This window comes from Gymnoscopelus microlampas (genome assembly GCF_963454915.1).
Source record: "Gymnoscopelus microlampas genome assembly, chromosome: 2".
Classification (NCBI taxonomy): domain Eukaryota; kingdom Metazoa; phylum Chordata; class Actinopteri; order Myctophiformes; family Myctophidae; genus Gymnoscopelus; species Gymnoscopelus microlampas.
This window is the reverse complement of record NC_139939.1, coordinates 34,501,368-34,516,967: the sequence shown is the minus strand read 5'-3', so window position 1 is coordinate 34,516,967 and position 15,600 is coordinate 34,501,368. Positions and strand designations below refer to the sequence as shown.

The 15,600-nt window shown below is 43.5% G+C and overlaps 1 protein-coding gene across 1 annotated transcript in view; it reads right to left on the bottom strand.

Annotated features, from left to right (window-relative positions):
- The window catches only part of LOC311064382 (lysyl oxidase homolog 4-like), a 28,275-nt gene that overhangs the window by 4,680 nt on the left and 7,995 nt on the right, over window positions 1–15,600 (bottom strand). The window contains exons 5-12 of the mRNA XM_084084213.1: window positions 9,852–9,890; window positions 9,455–9,662; window positions 9,005–9,185; window positions 4,681–4,835; window positions 3,975–4,142; window positions 2,681–2,843; window positions 2,004–2,247; window positions 88–203 (exon numbers count right to left, since the gene is read on the bottom strand). Of these exons, the coding sequence (XP_083940339.1) occupies window positions 88–203; window positions 2,004–2,247; window positions 2,681–2,843; window positions 3,975–4,142; window positions 4,681–4,835; window positions 9,005–9,185; window positions 9,455–9,662; window positions 9,852–9,890 (1,274 nt within the window). The remainder of the gene's footprint in view (window positions 1–87; window positions 204–2,003; window positions 2,248–2,680; window positions 2,844–3,974; window positions 4,143–4,680; window positions 4,836–9,004; window positions 9,186–9,454; window positions 9,663–9,851; window positions 9,891–15,600) is intronic.

The window sequence follows — 15,600 nt, the reverse complement described above, 5'->3', positions numbered from 1 at the left end:
TTTTTGTTTTCTGTGCCTTTGTGGTTCAAATCACTCTTCAGATAAATAAAGGATAGATCAAAAAATAATAATTGAATGAACATTTACCATCAGGGCAGTAGGTATCCTCTAGACAGAAACTGGCTTTGTGACCTTCAGCCACTTTGGTTCCATTCAAGGTTAGAAGGTCATAATGGGTGAAGACCTCAATACTGTGGTAATGCCTAAGACGAAATGACAAGATAGGATGAGATGGGACAGGACAGGACTGGATAGGACAGGACTGGACAGGACAGAACAGGACAGGGTGGGATGAGTATGAGGAGCGTAGCAGAGAGAGAAGAGGAGAGAGCAAAGTGATAAAGATGGAGAGATGAAAGATGAAGATGGGTGGTAAAAGGATGAGAGGGAAAGGAAGTGAAAGCATGTGACGGGAAAAAGTGGTCAAAGTAACCGATATTCCCCACTGTCTGAATCACTATACAGCGGTTATGACTGTTTTACTGTTCCTCTTCTTGTTTTTCTTGAATGATTCCCAGAGAATAACAATTGACTCTAGCCCCAAAACAAGAAAAGCCCAGAATATGTCTAAATATGACAGCCATAATTCTTGCTAACGTTGCGAGGGCGTCAGATAGACATGGGCAGCAATAAAGTGAATGTCGAACCGTGTATTTGTTTAAGGAGGTTGCGAGTGCGTTGTGGGGAGGGAGAGCTCTGAGCACTGAACTCTGCTTCCCTCCTTTTGGGACGCAGAACCACAGAACCACTGAGATAAGAGCAGCCACACCAGTTTGAGCCCATGCTGTCATGGCTGTGATGACGGTAACAACTGGGTGACCAGCAAAAAGAAGGTTTATTGTAAGCCGTTGTTTTTGGTGGATGAGGGGACCAATTTATCTCAGTTAAATTGCAGACATTTGTATGTCAGCAGTTTGATTACATACCGTACATATCTCCTCATGTATAGCAATGTACTTTCCCTATGCTGTTAACCACTTAAGCCCTATACTGTATACTTAGCCAATCAACAAGCTCACGACATATCGCTTAGTGACGCATTTTGAGCTTGACTTTTTTGGGGGAAATTAAAACATTTAGAAAATCTTTCCTGTATTGACATGCCCAAAATGGGAACGCTGGTTTGAAAATGGTTAACCCACTATATACTAACCAAAGAACATTACAGTACATTCAAGAGCCCACATTTAGTCTAATAATATCCACCATTTGAAATAAATAGATGCCTAGTGCCTACTCTTACAAAAATAATGTCTGACATGAAAGCAAATTCTGGGTTACCAGTAAAGTTACTTTATGAGTCATCTGTAAATCTTTGCTTACACAATAGTCACAGTTGGCCTTATGTTTGACAATATAATCATCTGTGCTGCTGAACATTGATTGATGAATGTCGGTAAGTGATCTTTCCCAAAGTGGATCTATGGCATTTTAGGATGAAACCCTTTAAACTTTTGACTTTGACTTTTAACAACGTCAGGTTCAGTGTAACCACACACTAAATCAAACAGTCCGACATACTGTAAACCTACTCAGCTGTAACCAAGTCAAATCTAAACAGACCGAAGTTCTAATTTCTCCAACATACTGTAAACCTACTCGTCTGGAACCAAATCCCCAACCCACACCACCCCCGTCTCCTTGGTCACTTCCTGCACTTTCAATTGTTCATTTGATGTCTCCATTTCATTTAATGTGTCTTCTGAATATTACGCCTTTTTGTGAGCATGTATGTGTTTCATGTCATTCTACAACTTCTTTATGTTATTTATTATTTCATGGCCGTTTTTTTGTATTTAGATGCTGTAGGACAACGATGACAGGACAGGAATGGTGATTGCGGTGAAATGCAATGGGGAATCTAACCAGGGATGTTGCAGTTATATGGTCAACAACACACACTGTATTAGCCAACAATAGACACATTTTCGGACTTTGGACAAATAATGTCTTGAACGTGTCCCCCACCGCTTATCTTCGTACCCCCGTCCCTGGGTCTGTACCTGTGACATTGGTGCCATGTCCAGCTCTCTCTAGTGGCCCTGGGTCTGAAGTCGGCACGGCCCAGGTTCATGATGCGGGACGAGAAGCGCAGCAGGCGACGGTGGCCGTAGGGCCAGTTCATCCTGGCGGCGGACGAGGACAGACAGTTCTCCTCGTTGGCGCAGGTCAGCAGGTGGAGGGGCCGGTCCTCCAAGTAGGCAGACTCCTGGACCAGCTGGGCGTCCAAGACGAGGTCAGGGGCAGCTGCAAGAGGTCAAGGGATCGGGGGTTTACACAGAGAGCCAATATCTGTGCTAGTTATCTAACCACTTTTATATAATATTTATAAGAAAAAGAGATAATTACAGTAGGCATGAATATGTTTTTGTTTATGCATTAAGGATCTCTAGATGCCTTTAAAGAGCTGCATCAGGCTGGCTGTTAAAGCATTTCCAATACCAGGTTAAGATCTGCTCTAGGGTTCATGGGATCGACCATTGTATAATACACGAAAATGTTAAGAATGTTAAAAAATGTTTGATGAACATGTATAATAAACGTGAATGTTAGGATTCCCTTCCCTTTGGATCTTCTGAAGCGGAGACTTCACTGACCACAAAAAAAGACATGCTGGGAGAAAGGTAAATGAGTGGTTGCACACCCGCACACGTGTGTAAACTGTGAACACAACACTCACTCTCCACACAGGTGACTCCGGCGGCTTTGCCCTCTCCTCCTCTGGGACAGTAGAGGTTGGTATTTCGGCGACACTGTTGGATAGACATCTCCGTACCGATGCAGTGGGTTCCACTAAGAACCAGATCAGCAGCATCTGCATTGCCAGGCCAGTACCAAGTCTCCTGCACAGAAAGACACATTCAGGCTGATGTTGGAAACAACTGGAGTCTCTGGACTTCAATGCAGGAGGTGAAGGTGAAAAATTATTTTCTGAACATTTTTGACAATTTGAACCTTTAATGACATGCCCAAAATAGAGATGCCAGGTTAAAAGTGGTTAAGTGCTAATGATCACTATGTGTCCAAATGCTCGAGAAGACATTAGTTAAACAGGCAAAGAAAATTATCGCTGCCCCTTCCTATGTCCTGTACTGAGAATATGAAATTCTCCCATCAGGTTCCATTTAAATACAGGAAAAGATATACCTAAATAGGTCTAAACACTCTTTCATCCCTTTAAGTGAATCTCCTAAACAAGGAGGGTGTTTAATGAGGGGCTGTTACAGTACATGTACTTGAATGCACTTATATGTATTTGTTTTTAATGCACTTTATGTCTGTTATGCAATATCATTGTGTGTATTTTCATGTGGCAGCCTATGCCCAAGACAAATGTCCCTAAGAGACACATAAAGTAATGTTGAACCATCTCAACATTTTAAAATTCCCTGTGAAAGGTCCCCACGAACTCCCCCTCAAGGCATACAGTCACAGTACACAATACTCTCACACTGCCCTTTCCAAGCACACTGTCTATTTTGAGATTGTTTGCTCGCCGAATGTCTCCCTTTCCCCCCGTCTCTCCTCGCCTCGCTTTCCCTTTTTTATTTTGGTTCTGCTGGAAGTGGACGTTTGAGAAGCCTGTAATTACCTCAGGCCTCGGTAATAACACAGCAGAGACACACAAACAGCAGCGCTGAGAGAAAGCGACAGAGGGGAAGAGAGACAGAATGGCCGATGGAGGGAGAACAAAAGGAAAAAGCTGACAGAAACCAACAATATGATAATATTGTTGATTCTGAAGCAATTAACTCCAGTGTCAAACATGCAGCCCATGACCTGGGCGTGATTTTTGATTCCGACCTTCAACTATCAGAACAAGAGATGTCTAATCTTGTTACTTCCAGTTGAGGAATATTGGGGGGGGGGGGGTACATGCCCCTGCTACCCCCGTTCATTCATATTCATTGCCATGTTTCTACTTCAGCTTCTGGTCAAACGCAATTAAAAATAAATCCTTTTGTACCCCTCACCTGGTGAGCTCTGGATGCAAATCCGAAGCCCAGCTGTCGACAGACCACCATGGCCTCGTTGATGCCCCAGTTCTCACTGCAGACGGACCCCCAGCGCTTGGCTCCTCCCACCTCCATCAGCACCTCCACGCGGCCCTCCCCCGGCTCCCTTCCTCCTGCCAGCCGCACCTGATGGGGAATGCGATGGGGAAACAGTGCTATGAAGAGATGCCATTTGCGTGTGTGTAATGTGTGTGTGTGTAATGTGTGTCAGTGCATGTGCAGTTTACTTTACAAAAGCATTGCATAATCACTTAACATACTTTTAAATTTGTTTTTTTATACAGTATATAACATACATGGACATCTGGTGCAGTATATCCAAGTGTAAACACTTGGATACACTTGAGCGCCCCTCCCCCTCTGTCAGAGGTTGTAGCCAGCCAGCATAGATCAATCATTCATTATTATCCCATCTGATTTCCTGCACCTTTTGTTGACCCAAATGATATAAAAATGAATACATTGTGCACTTGTCTGGAGATCTACAGAGCGGAAAAGAATAAACTGGAAACTGTTGTGTGTGCTGTGCATGTTTCTGTGTAAGAAGAATATATGTAAGTGTCTTGCACAGTAAAATCACCAGTGTTCATTCATCCACTTGTGACTGAGTATAAGTGAGTTAAATTGATACTGAGGATTTTTACTGTGTCCTTGCGTGTCTCACCGTGGTCTGGAGGCCTGTGTTGGGAATGTTGCAGCGAACTGCTACATCCTGGCTGTGCTTGCAGGTGTATAAAGGAACCGCGCGGAAACCACACTCCATGATGGACCTCTCCCTGCCTGTACACTGCACACTGTTCATATGGACGGGGCCAGTACCTACAGAGAGGGAAGACGTTCACTCATGTGCCTGGTGGTAAGACACTAAACAAGCATGTAAGTTGACTTACAGTATGTACATATACATTTACACACACAGAAGTTGCTGAAGTGGTTGGTCATAGAACAAGGGTTCCCAAACTTTTCAGCTCGAGGCCCAAAAGATAAATGTTGTGTCTCCCCGGGACCCAAACGTACAAAAATACATTATGAAGCCCTATTTCAAAAATAGAGAGAATGGACTGTCTATGTTCACCATTTGTTTTAATTTTTGAAAATGTATGGACATTTCTTTGATTTTTTTTTACCCACTTCAACCCTACAGTATATGGTTGACCGGAGTCCCTCAGGGCTCTATACTAGTGTATTTTCTGTTTTCGCTCTACATTAAATATCATCGCTGAAAATGTCCATTCGCTTTGCGACGCGTTGTGAGCTTGTCGATATGCTATTTCTGCTAAGGTTTTTGGCAGAATTCGGATGCTGGAGTTTAAGTGGTTAAATGTTAAACCCCAATGTCTGTTTTTCTTCAGAATTTTTTTAAATGTATATATTTTTAATGTAGGAAACGTATTTCTTTTTCTATATAGTTACCCGAGACCTATAAAAATGCGTCCGCGACCCAAAAATGGATCCCGACTCTGTGAAACGGTGTCATAGAGTACGGTATGGGGGCCCTCCTGGCAGCCGAGGCCCACAGCGTCACCACAGGGAGGGATTAAAAGGCCAGACATGATCAGGCCCTGTGATGTGGCTGTGGGGCAGAGCATGGGCATAGGGCTCTCTGTCCAAATTACACTGTATATTACACACTGCACATCAGGGGTACGGTTAATACGCCAAATATAGATGCTGCCATTTACGGAAAAAAGCTTGAATGCCTATGTGAGTTTGCGTGCATGCATTTGTGTGCGAGGGCCCTCAGGTCCGGGCCCTGTAATTTGGGGCACAAATAGCTAATGATGTCATCAAGGATGTGTCACTGTGGTCGGTGGCGTCCGTTTGCCATCTTTTCTCACTGTTCTCGTGTGCAGTATAGTCTTCATGTACAGTAGCTCTGTGCAAACCCACATACCATGCATGTGGTACCTGCTTCCTGAACTAGCTTCTATTCTCTGTCATGGTCATTGTAGGATCAAAGGATTATTGTCTAGGAATTACAGCTCTGACCCTGCCATTAATTGTTTCATTATAATGATGGTGACAACCTTGAACTTAAGCCTAACATCCCTATTCTGGGTTGAACTTTTGGTAAAAAAGAAAAGAAAAGCAGATATACAAGCTCATAACGTGTTGCAACACAATGCGTTCTCCGTTCTATGCTTGTAGATCCTCTTTTGGTGTAGAGGGCAAAAAGGTGTAGACCTAGTATAGAGCACTGGTGGACTCCGGTCAACTAAGTATATTATAGGGTATAAGTGGTTATCCCCACGCTATATTCTTTCCACATCAAATAGCAAAATTTGTCAATGTATAAGCTCACAATACGTCGCAAAGCAAGTTACGCAACACAATGCGTTGTGAGCTTTTAGCTAGAGCTTTGCCTATTTTTGCCAGAATGCATGTTCACCTGTTATCACATGCCCAGAATAGGGACGCTAGGGTTCATTTTGTTACGGCAAATTAACCCTTTGCTATACGACCGCGCCACCTATTGAAGATTGATTTTCAACTGATAAGCGTGACGCGTTGCTGGCTTTATTGTCTCCGCCAGGCCGAAAGGCATGGCGAGAGAGTATGTTTTCCACCCCGTCCGTCCGTCCGTGTGTGTGTGTGTCCGTGTGTGTCCGTGTGTCCGTCCGTCTGTGACCAGCTAATCTCCGGCACCGTTGTCTTGATCGCAGCGAAACTGTGCACACGCACTCCCTGGATGCCAATTCAGAACCTTTGCCCCAAATTTTTCTCATGGGCCTTTTATAGCGCCACCAGGAGGCCGATTTGTGCAAAACATATTTTTTGACAGCACTCCTACAGATTTTGTCCAAAAATCACGCAAATCGGTACACAGTATCTCTGTAGTCATTAAACAAAATAGGTCTTTCAGATTTCTCATATTCCATCCTGATTGGCTAAAAATGTCTTCCAAAGTTTGCAGGACTGCTCCATTTTGAACAAAATGCCTCAAATCATGAACACAGCATGCAATTTCCGTGAAATGTTGCACGCTCATTCCCATTAGGCCGAGGAAGAACTACCATTTGAAAATGTTCAAATCAGCCTCATGGTGGCGCTATAACAGGCCGGTTCGTGTTTTTACCTATAATTGCACCGATCTGTGTAAAACTTTGTATGCACACTCCCTAGTGGTCAAGGAAAAACCTTTGCCCTAAATTTTTCACATCTACCTTTTATAGCGCCACCAGGAGGCCGACTTATGTAAAACACATTATTTTATACTACTCCTTCCAATTGTATCCAAATTTCACGCAAATCGGTACACATGATCTCTATAGTCATGTGATCAAGACGGATGTGTTTGATTTTTCATATGCCATACTGATTGGCTAAGATTGACATCTAAAGTTTGCATTATTGGCTTGTTTTGAACAAAATTCCGCAAATCATGAACGCACCGTCCAATTGCGCTCAAACTGTGCACGCACATTCACACTATGTTGAGGAACAAATGCCACACTTTTAACATTGGCCTGTTATAGCGCCACCAACAGCTCTAATTTAGCAAAACATGTTTTTAACAAAATGCCTCAAATCATGAATGCAGTCAGTGTCCGATTGTCGTGCAAGGCCTAAGAAGAAATGGCAGCCTTTTCATGGGGCCTATTATAGCGCCACCAGGAGGCCACAATAGCCTACCTGACCTGGCGGAGACCTGTGCTCCGAGGAGCACTTTTTCTAGTTCTTCATTTGCATTTGCTGCATGTCGCTCCGGATAGAGCATCAGCTCTATGCTCCACGAAAAGTGGATCTCCATTAATGGAATTCCATTAATCTTGTGCACCCAGTGTCAGTAGCTAGACCTAACGTGAGGCTTGCCTAGAGGTCTGAATCACTCTAATCCTCCATCTTGACATTCACTCATGTCCTTTTTTTAGACATAATAGCACCATAGCACCTTCTTTTATAGAGCCCTAAAAAGCAACACCAAAATTGTTTCCATGAGCCACTTGTTTAAGACTAACGGAGAGAAGGAAATGCGACCACCTTTACAGGACGTACTGTGTGCTCGCTGGGGCATTGAAATAATGGTGGGGAAATGAATGTGGTTACAGAGGTACTGCCAAGGTACTGGGAGCAAACAAAACAAGGGACAGAAAGAGTGTGTGAAAGTTGGGTCTAGGAATATGTTTACAATTAATAGACAGCTAAGTGGCTACATGCTCATGGCCACAAATAGCACCAAAATGGTCACAATCTGTCCAAACACTCAGGTTTGCCAAATACGCTCCCGGCTGATTGCTTGACATCTTGGTTTCAAAGCTTTGTTCACTTTTCAAATAGAGCAGATTTATTTGGACGACGACACATGCAGTTGTTTAGTGTCACTGGAACTGGAACACGGTAGCATAGTTTACACTCGTCTAATTGGTCATGGGTAGAAATCCACAACAATCGGCTTTTCGGATAGGAGCCGAGAGCGGGCTGTAAACATTTTCAGTCTGGTTTATTTGTCCACTCGGCTGTGGTCCTGTGAGGGCTGTGTGGTGCGTAGCCTGATAAAGTGTGTTTAAACTGGAGAGATCTGAAATTCACTCTCATGGCTAACTCTGGCACTGATCCACTGTCCCCTTTCAACACTCCACGATCAGTGTTATGCCTCTGGTACCAAGTCCTACCATGTCTTCACATTCATACTCTTTTCATACCGGGGATATTATATTCCTGAATGAAATTATGCTATCAGTTGGGAAAGTGGAAGCGGCAAAGCCTAATGATAGGTTTGCATGCTTTACTGCCTGGGGCATACACACTTCCCCAACCATAGCCTAGAACCAATCCCGACCATAACCTAGCTTTGGTCATGGGAATTAAAGCTTACTGAGATCCAGAAGACCACCGCTGAGAGTGCAGAATGTCAAATTTGTGTGTGTGTGTGTGTGTTTGTGTGGGTGTGTGATGGAGAAAACTATGTATTATAGTTTATTTGTGTGTGTGTGTGTGTGTGTGTGTGTGTGTGCATGCATGCATATCCAAGTGTGAAATCTTGTTACCCTGCCCCAGCTGGGCCCTGGTGAGGGCCTCTTTGGCTGTTCCGAAGCCCAGCTCCCTGCAGACAACACTGGCAGCACCGAGGTCCCACAGGTGGTCACAGATAGACCCCCATTTCCCCTCCCTCAGCACCTCCACGCGGCCCTCACCCAGCCGCGGCCCAGACTTCAGACGAACAACTGGCTGCCAGGGGGAGGAGATCGAGAGGGATGGAGGGTCAAGGAGACAATAAGGATAGACAGTTGAGATCAAAGTCTTGTTTATATAACTTCACTCAATCAACACACTTGACTCCTGTAATTGATCAGGGCTGGAAAGCAAAAAAAAAAGAAAGAAAACTAAATATTTAATTTCCACCTTTCTCTGCCTGTTCCTCAACCTCTACACCCATTCTGCTCTTCTAACTGAGCCTTTTTTATGGCTATTTAAAAGTGTTTCGATTTTATGCTGACCTGCACGGCGGGTGGTGCAGGGGGTCTGCCGGAGCGTGTGAACTGGGGTCCGGGGACACAGCGCACCACTGCACTCATGCCTCCCCGGCAGGGTACGTCGCTCCTGGGGAGGGACAGCTGCGATAGGCACTGGGACAGAGTGACTTCCAGACCCTGACACGACACCTTCTCCACCCAGTAAGCCTTCTTACTGGACAGTGACCTCAGTCTTTGGTTTGGAGTGGAGTGGGGTGCAGGGTTGGCAGTGAGTGTAGAACATGGGTAAAAGAAACAAATGGTTGTGAGAGGTTTGTGAACATTGCAATCATGATCATAACTATGAAATTAAGATAATCGTCAGTGTGTGTAATAGATACGTAGCATGACAGTATGTCCAAAATAATGGAACTCATTTTACCTGGAAGACGAGTCTGCAATCTTAGAGTCCCACAGTTTCCTGAAAGACACAGACGATGTCACGCATCAGACTTTGATTATGACATCATAACTCCACAGAATGCCTCATGCCCTCCCACTTATGGCTGTCTGCTTTTGACTGTGACTGGCAAAACCACCACTTATCCTATACAGTCATATATATCCCATACAGTCTCTCATTTGCTTTTTCTACATCTTTATCTTACACACAACCACATCCTTCTCCTGTTTCCTGCGTGGCGCTCCTACTCAAGTCCATCTCTATACTTATTTCATCTCTGCGCGTTCATTTATTTCCCCACCCCTCCTTTCACTTCAGCCCCTATCTCACAGGCCTTCTGGCCTTAGGTAAATAAACAGAACGCTGTAAATACCAGGCAGCGGGCTAGAGAGACTGTGGTTTTGTGGTTAAACACAATCCTCAAGGGAAAGAGAGATAGACAGAGAGAGGGAGAGAGACAGGGAGGGAGAGCGTAAGAAAATAATAGACAGAAAGATAGACAGACTCAATGACATTACACAACATTCTATCCCTGTCTGTCTCCTTTACTCTGCATCTCCTCTCCTCTCCCCCTCTCAAACCATCGTAATTTTCCTCATGCCATGCGTCTTTTTTCATCCCTCCATTCATGGGTATTTCCAGAAGTCTGCATATGTCTGCAGAAGATGTCTGCTTTGGGATATATGTGTGGAAAAATCCTATAAATGTACATGAAACACTGCTATAGTCCAAGCTAACATGCCTTCTTGACGGGTGCCAACTAACATATGGATTACAGAGCTGGTTTCAGTTTTCCTGGATATTAGCTGAAACTTGAGTCACTATTTAGATCTGCAGTGCATGACGATTGTGCACACAAATACACACAAAGTGATATTTATATATACGGTCAATGGTGCACATACATGCGCGTACACACACACACACACACACACACACACACACACACACACACACACAAGCACACGCACACGCACACGCGCCCGTGCACACACACACACACACACACACACACACACACACACACACACACACACACACACACACACACACACACACACACACACACACACACACACACACCACTGCATATGCACTCTCAGAGACACAAATGCATGCACTGTGCACACACCACACAAGCCGGCCGCAAACGGATGAACTAAAACCTAAAGGGGCTAAAGGAAAAAAATGGTAGAATTCAATAAAAACCATGATTCACAAACCAGGCAGTGTCTGGGAAGTGTCCCTCTCTGTGTGTCACACACACACACACACACACACACACACACACACACACACACACACACACTCACACACACACACACACACACACACACACACACACACACACACACACACACACACACACACACACACACACACACACACACACACACACACACACACACACACACACACACACACACACACACACACACACACACACTTTCTGACCACTTGCATCACCCACTATAACCACCACAGACAGGTGCTGTGTGAGTGACGCCCTCTATGAACGTGTCCAAATGAAAATGAGTCACATCATCCAAGTATAGACAGCAGGACAAAGTGCCTGCCGCATTCAATATTGGGCATGCTAAATCTGGAGACACACGTCCTCTCCAGGAGAACCCCAGTCTCCTACTATTCCACAGCTCATTGTACTCGTTTACAGCACGGGCCAAGCAAATCCCTGCTGAAAGGCCCAACAAGAGAAACCACACTCTAGGAAGGCCAAGCCAGCGCATGGAGCGTTTGTAGAGAAAAGCAGACACAATGGAATGGTAGAGGAGAGGCAGAGAGTGAACGGAGGGGAACACTCTTGGAACATTCTGTCCTGACAAATAACGTTTGTTTTCAATGGCAGTCAGCTTCATGTGAACGTGAGCAATGGTAGAAAGGAACTAAGTACATTTATGCAACTACTGTGCTTAAGTACAGTTCTGTGATACTTTGACTTTATTTGAGTAATAAAAAAAAAAAATCAGTAGTTACGTTGCAGATTTTGATAATCACTACAAAACATACATTAACGGATAAATGATTATTATGATTTTATAAATTTACACAGCAGCAATTACAGTCAGCTCCACCTTTACCAACTGCAACATTACATTGATGAACACATTAATGAATGCATTACTAATTACAGTCCAATTTTATTGATTGTGAAATGGGCCATTCTGCATAATGAGTACTTTTATATTTTGTAGTTTATATTTCGACACCAATGCTTTTGTACAAAATTTGGAATGCAGGACTTTTACTCAACAGCGAATTTCTACATTATGGTATTGCTACTTTTACTTACTAAATCCTAGTACTTCTTTCATCACTGAATGTGAGCTTCTGTGTCTGTGTGTGCATGTGTGTTTCTGTGCAGGAGGGAAACATGCTTCATAAATCTGTGGTGAATTAAGATGAGAGAGAGTCAGGCTGTATGGGGGTGGAGGTGGAGAGAGAGAGACATGCTTTCCATATAATTGCCTGAATTGCTTGGCAGTGTCTGCGGTGTGGTCGAGCAGTAGCATGTTGGTTCACACACAGCAGACATGGAAATATGCACGTACATATCAGCTTTCCCTGCCTCCTTTCTGTAAAATAACGCTCCCTCTATAATCCCTGCTTTGTCAGCCGACATTATGACCACTGGGAAGGAGTGAGTGACGCAAGATCTTAGTTTCTGTCAACTCGACAACTTTTATAAGGCTTTTATAACTTCACATGAGGAGGGACAAATGTTACTGTTTGTTTTTTGTTTTTTTTGTATCACAGTTTTCCTTTGTTGTACTATATGATGCATTTGAAGATCTTTGTTCCTAAATTAGATTTCAACTATTAAATTTAAAAAAGTGATAACTTGCTTGAAATGAAAGCTAATGATGATAACGTAACATGTGATAATGTGTGTTTTACAATGATTGAACCACAACTTCTGACCACAACACTACTGTATCCTCCTTGCTGGACCACTGTGTCCTCCTCAGTCCCTCCTCACTCTACAACTGTATCCTCCTCACTATGACTGTATCCTCCTCACCAACAGAAGGCCCTCTCTTATTTCTGTGGATGTTTTGGGGGCTTGACACCAGCTCTTTTAGAAGCAGCTCTTCCTGTATGGTTCCATAAGCCACACTGGAGACTAGAGGGGTGATTGACTGTCAGAGAGAACCTGTTATTATACGATGGAAAGCTGCATGTGTGGAACAATCTACTCTCTCAGGTCCCTGTGCTTGCAACATTAACTTGCATATCCAGTTCCAAAAATCCTCCAACATATTTTAGTTTTTACTAGAAGTCACAGCCACATAATATGTTCTTTCCAGTGGAATGGGGACTTTTCATAAACATTTAAAATAAAAGGAGCCATGGTCTCTCTTTCTGAGGTGATAAGTAGAACTTCATTCCAGTATGAGATATCCATTTTTTAAAGTGATGCCTTTACTTTTAAACACTTAAGTCAGTATTTTGACCTTTCATAAATGTTCCCCTATATAATGACATGCCCAAAATAGGAACGCCAGGTTGAAAGTAGTTCAAATTAATTCATAGAATGAATTGTCCTTCATCTCAACTGTCACAAAGGCATACAAGGGCCTTTTAAAAAGCTAAAATCAACAACAAAGCATTAAGTGAGGAGGTTAGATGTAGAATGAGAGGAATGGGGTCAGCGGGTGAAAGTGAAATTACTGTCATAGTGAAAGGAGTGAAAATGGCTTTAGCACTTGCCTATTCTTTCAAGCAGAGCAAAGTGGGGGAGTATTTACTGTAAATGTCTGTAAAACTACATAAAGCATTTTAACAGGCTGAGACAAAGGCAGTCACCCGCCCAATAAGCAAGGTGCTGACGCAGCAAAGGGTGTGTAGTGCGTCCACTCCAGGGACTATACAAGATTAGAAGAGCTTCTCCCTGCTCTTCCTAGGTCCAGACCATAATTATAGTGGCTGCAATTGACAGGGCGTAGAGGGGGGGCCAGGCACACACGGTCAGTTTTTGGGCCGGCGTGTTACTCTCTAACATGAGTATTTACACACTCACTGGTCACTTTATCAGGTATGCCTGTCCAATTGCACGTTAACGCCAAATTTTGAATCAGCCAATTACGTGGCAGCAACTCAGCATTTAGGCATGCACAACATTTGGCCAAGACGATCTGCTGTAGTTCCAACCGAGCATCAGAAGAAAGCTGATTCTGTCTTTTTAATGTTTTTGTGTGTCTGTGCATATTTTAATGCTTTTTTTTTTCATTTGTTTTCTTACATTTAGTTAATATGTTAATTGTTAATATTCTGTAACTGATAAAAGTTTCCTACTGAAATATTTATTTGGAGCAAACTATAAGCTATGCAGTATACACAAATTGAGTTATTTGACATGAGTCTTTGTTAATTGTTAAAGAGCTGAGTCATTTTTTGAAATACATGTTCACGTCTTCTTGTGTGCCAAATGGTTAGTTCATTACACAAAAGATTTCTTGCTTTTTATTAATAAAGACTGACTTAGTGAAGTAACTACTGTCGTAAACATTTATAACTTGGTAAAGTAACTAATTAAAATACAGTAACTTTCCCCCAAATTGCAGATGGTGGCAACTGGCAAGAGTGAAGAGGAAACATTACATGTTCCATGTAGCACGCATTTAGTCTCAGCCCCCCCCCCCCACCCCACCCCATTTTCAATAGTATGTAGATTCCCTCATGCTTTCAACCTTGGAAAATATTTTTTGAGAGGAGGTCACAAACTCAAATATCAGCCTCAAAATACTTTCCCCATACATGAAGCGCCGGATGCTACACATCAGGTTTCTATTGCTTCCTTCTTTCTGCTGAAAAAAGCAGCTTCGCCCACAGCTATTTACTATGGAGACAGAAATGGCTGCTGAATTCGTGTTGTACGTGGTTACTGTAGGTGGGGGTAGACGAAAAATAAACAAAACTCCCCTGACATCGTCTAGTCTCTAAACAACCTGTTGCTTGGTGCTGGGCTTGGCCTTGGGGATGTTAGAATACTCTCAATATTTGTTGATGTCCAGATTAGCACTAAGTCCACCCATAAGGCTAATTCATATTTTGTCACACGACAAACTGGTTGTTTTCCCCTTATTTCCCACACAACCTCAAAGCTGGGGTTTGATGCCTCCACAGTGCCTCCACGGTGCCTCCACGGTGCCTCCGCTCCAACAAACACAATTGGAAGGCCTTGTGTTCAGGGAAACTGACCAATAAAGGTTAAAGGTTTAACCCCATCTGTACTGTGGGGAAAGCTTTCGAAAATAGCCGATCGTCAAGCTCACAACACGACACAACGCGGCGTGTTAGCTACATTGGCTCCATTGGCTCCATTGGTTCCATTGGCTCCATTGGAACACAGGTTATTTTTTACACTTCCTAACAGTTTTGGACACAAGGTTTCCACCCGAGAGTGACGATATCGATATAAAGGTTAATGGTTGAATGGTTGACCAGTGCAGTTCTCAAAGTGGGGTCCTGGGACCCTCAGGGGATTCCAAATGGACCAATACAGGTCTCTAACTCTCAGAGTTTGTGGATCCTTTAAATTAAAACGTTTGAGAAGCACTGATCCAGTGTATAGGGCAGCTGAGGAGAAGAGTAGTTATTGGAGACACGTGGAAGGACAGATGGTGCATGCAGTCCAGTGGTCAGTCCAGCCGTCCTGTTAAGCCAGCCCATAAAAAGACCTTTGTGGGCAGACAGGCAGACACACAGA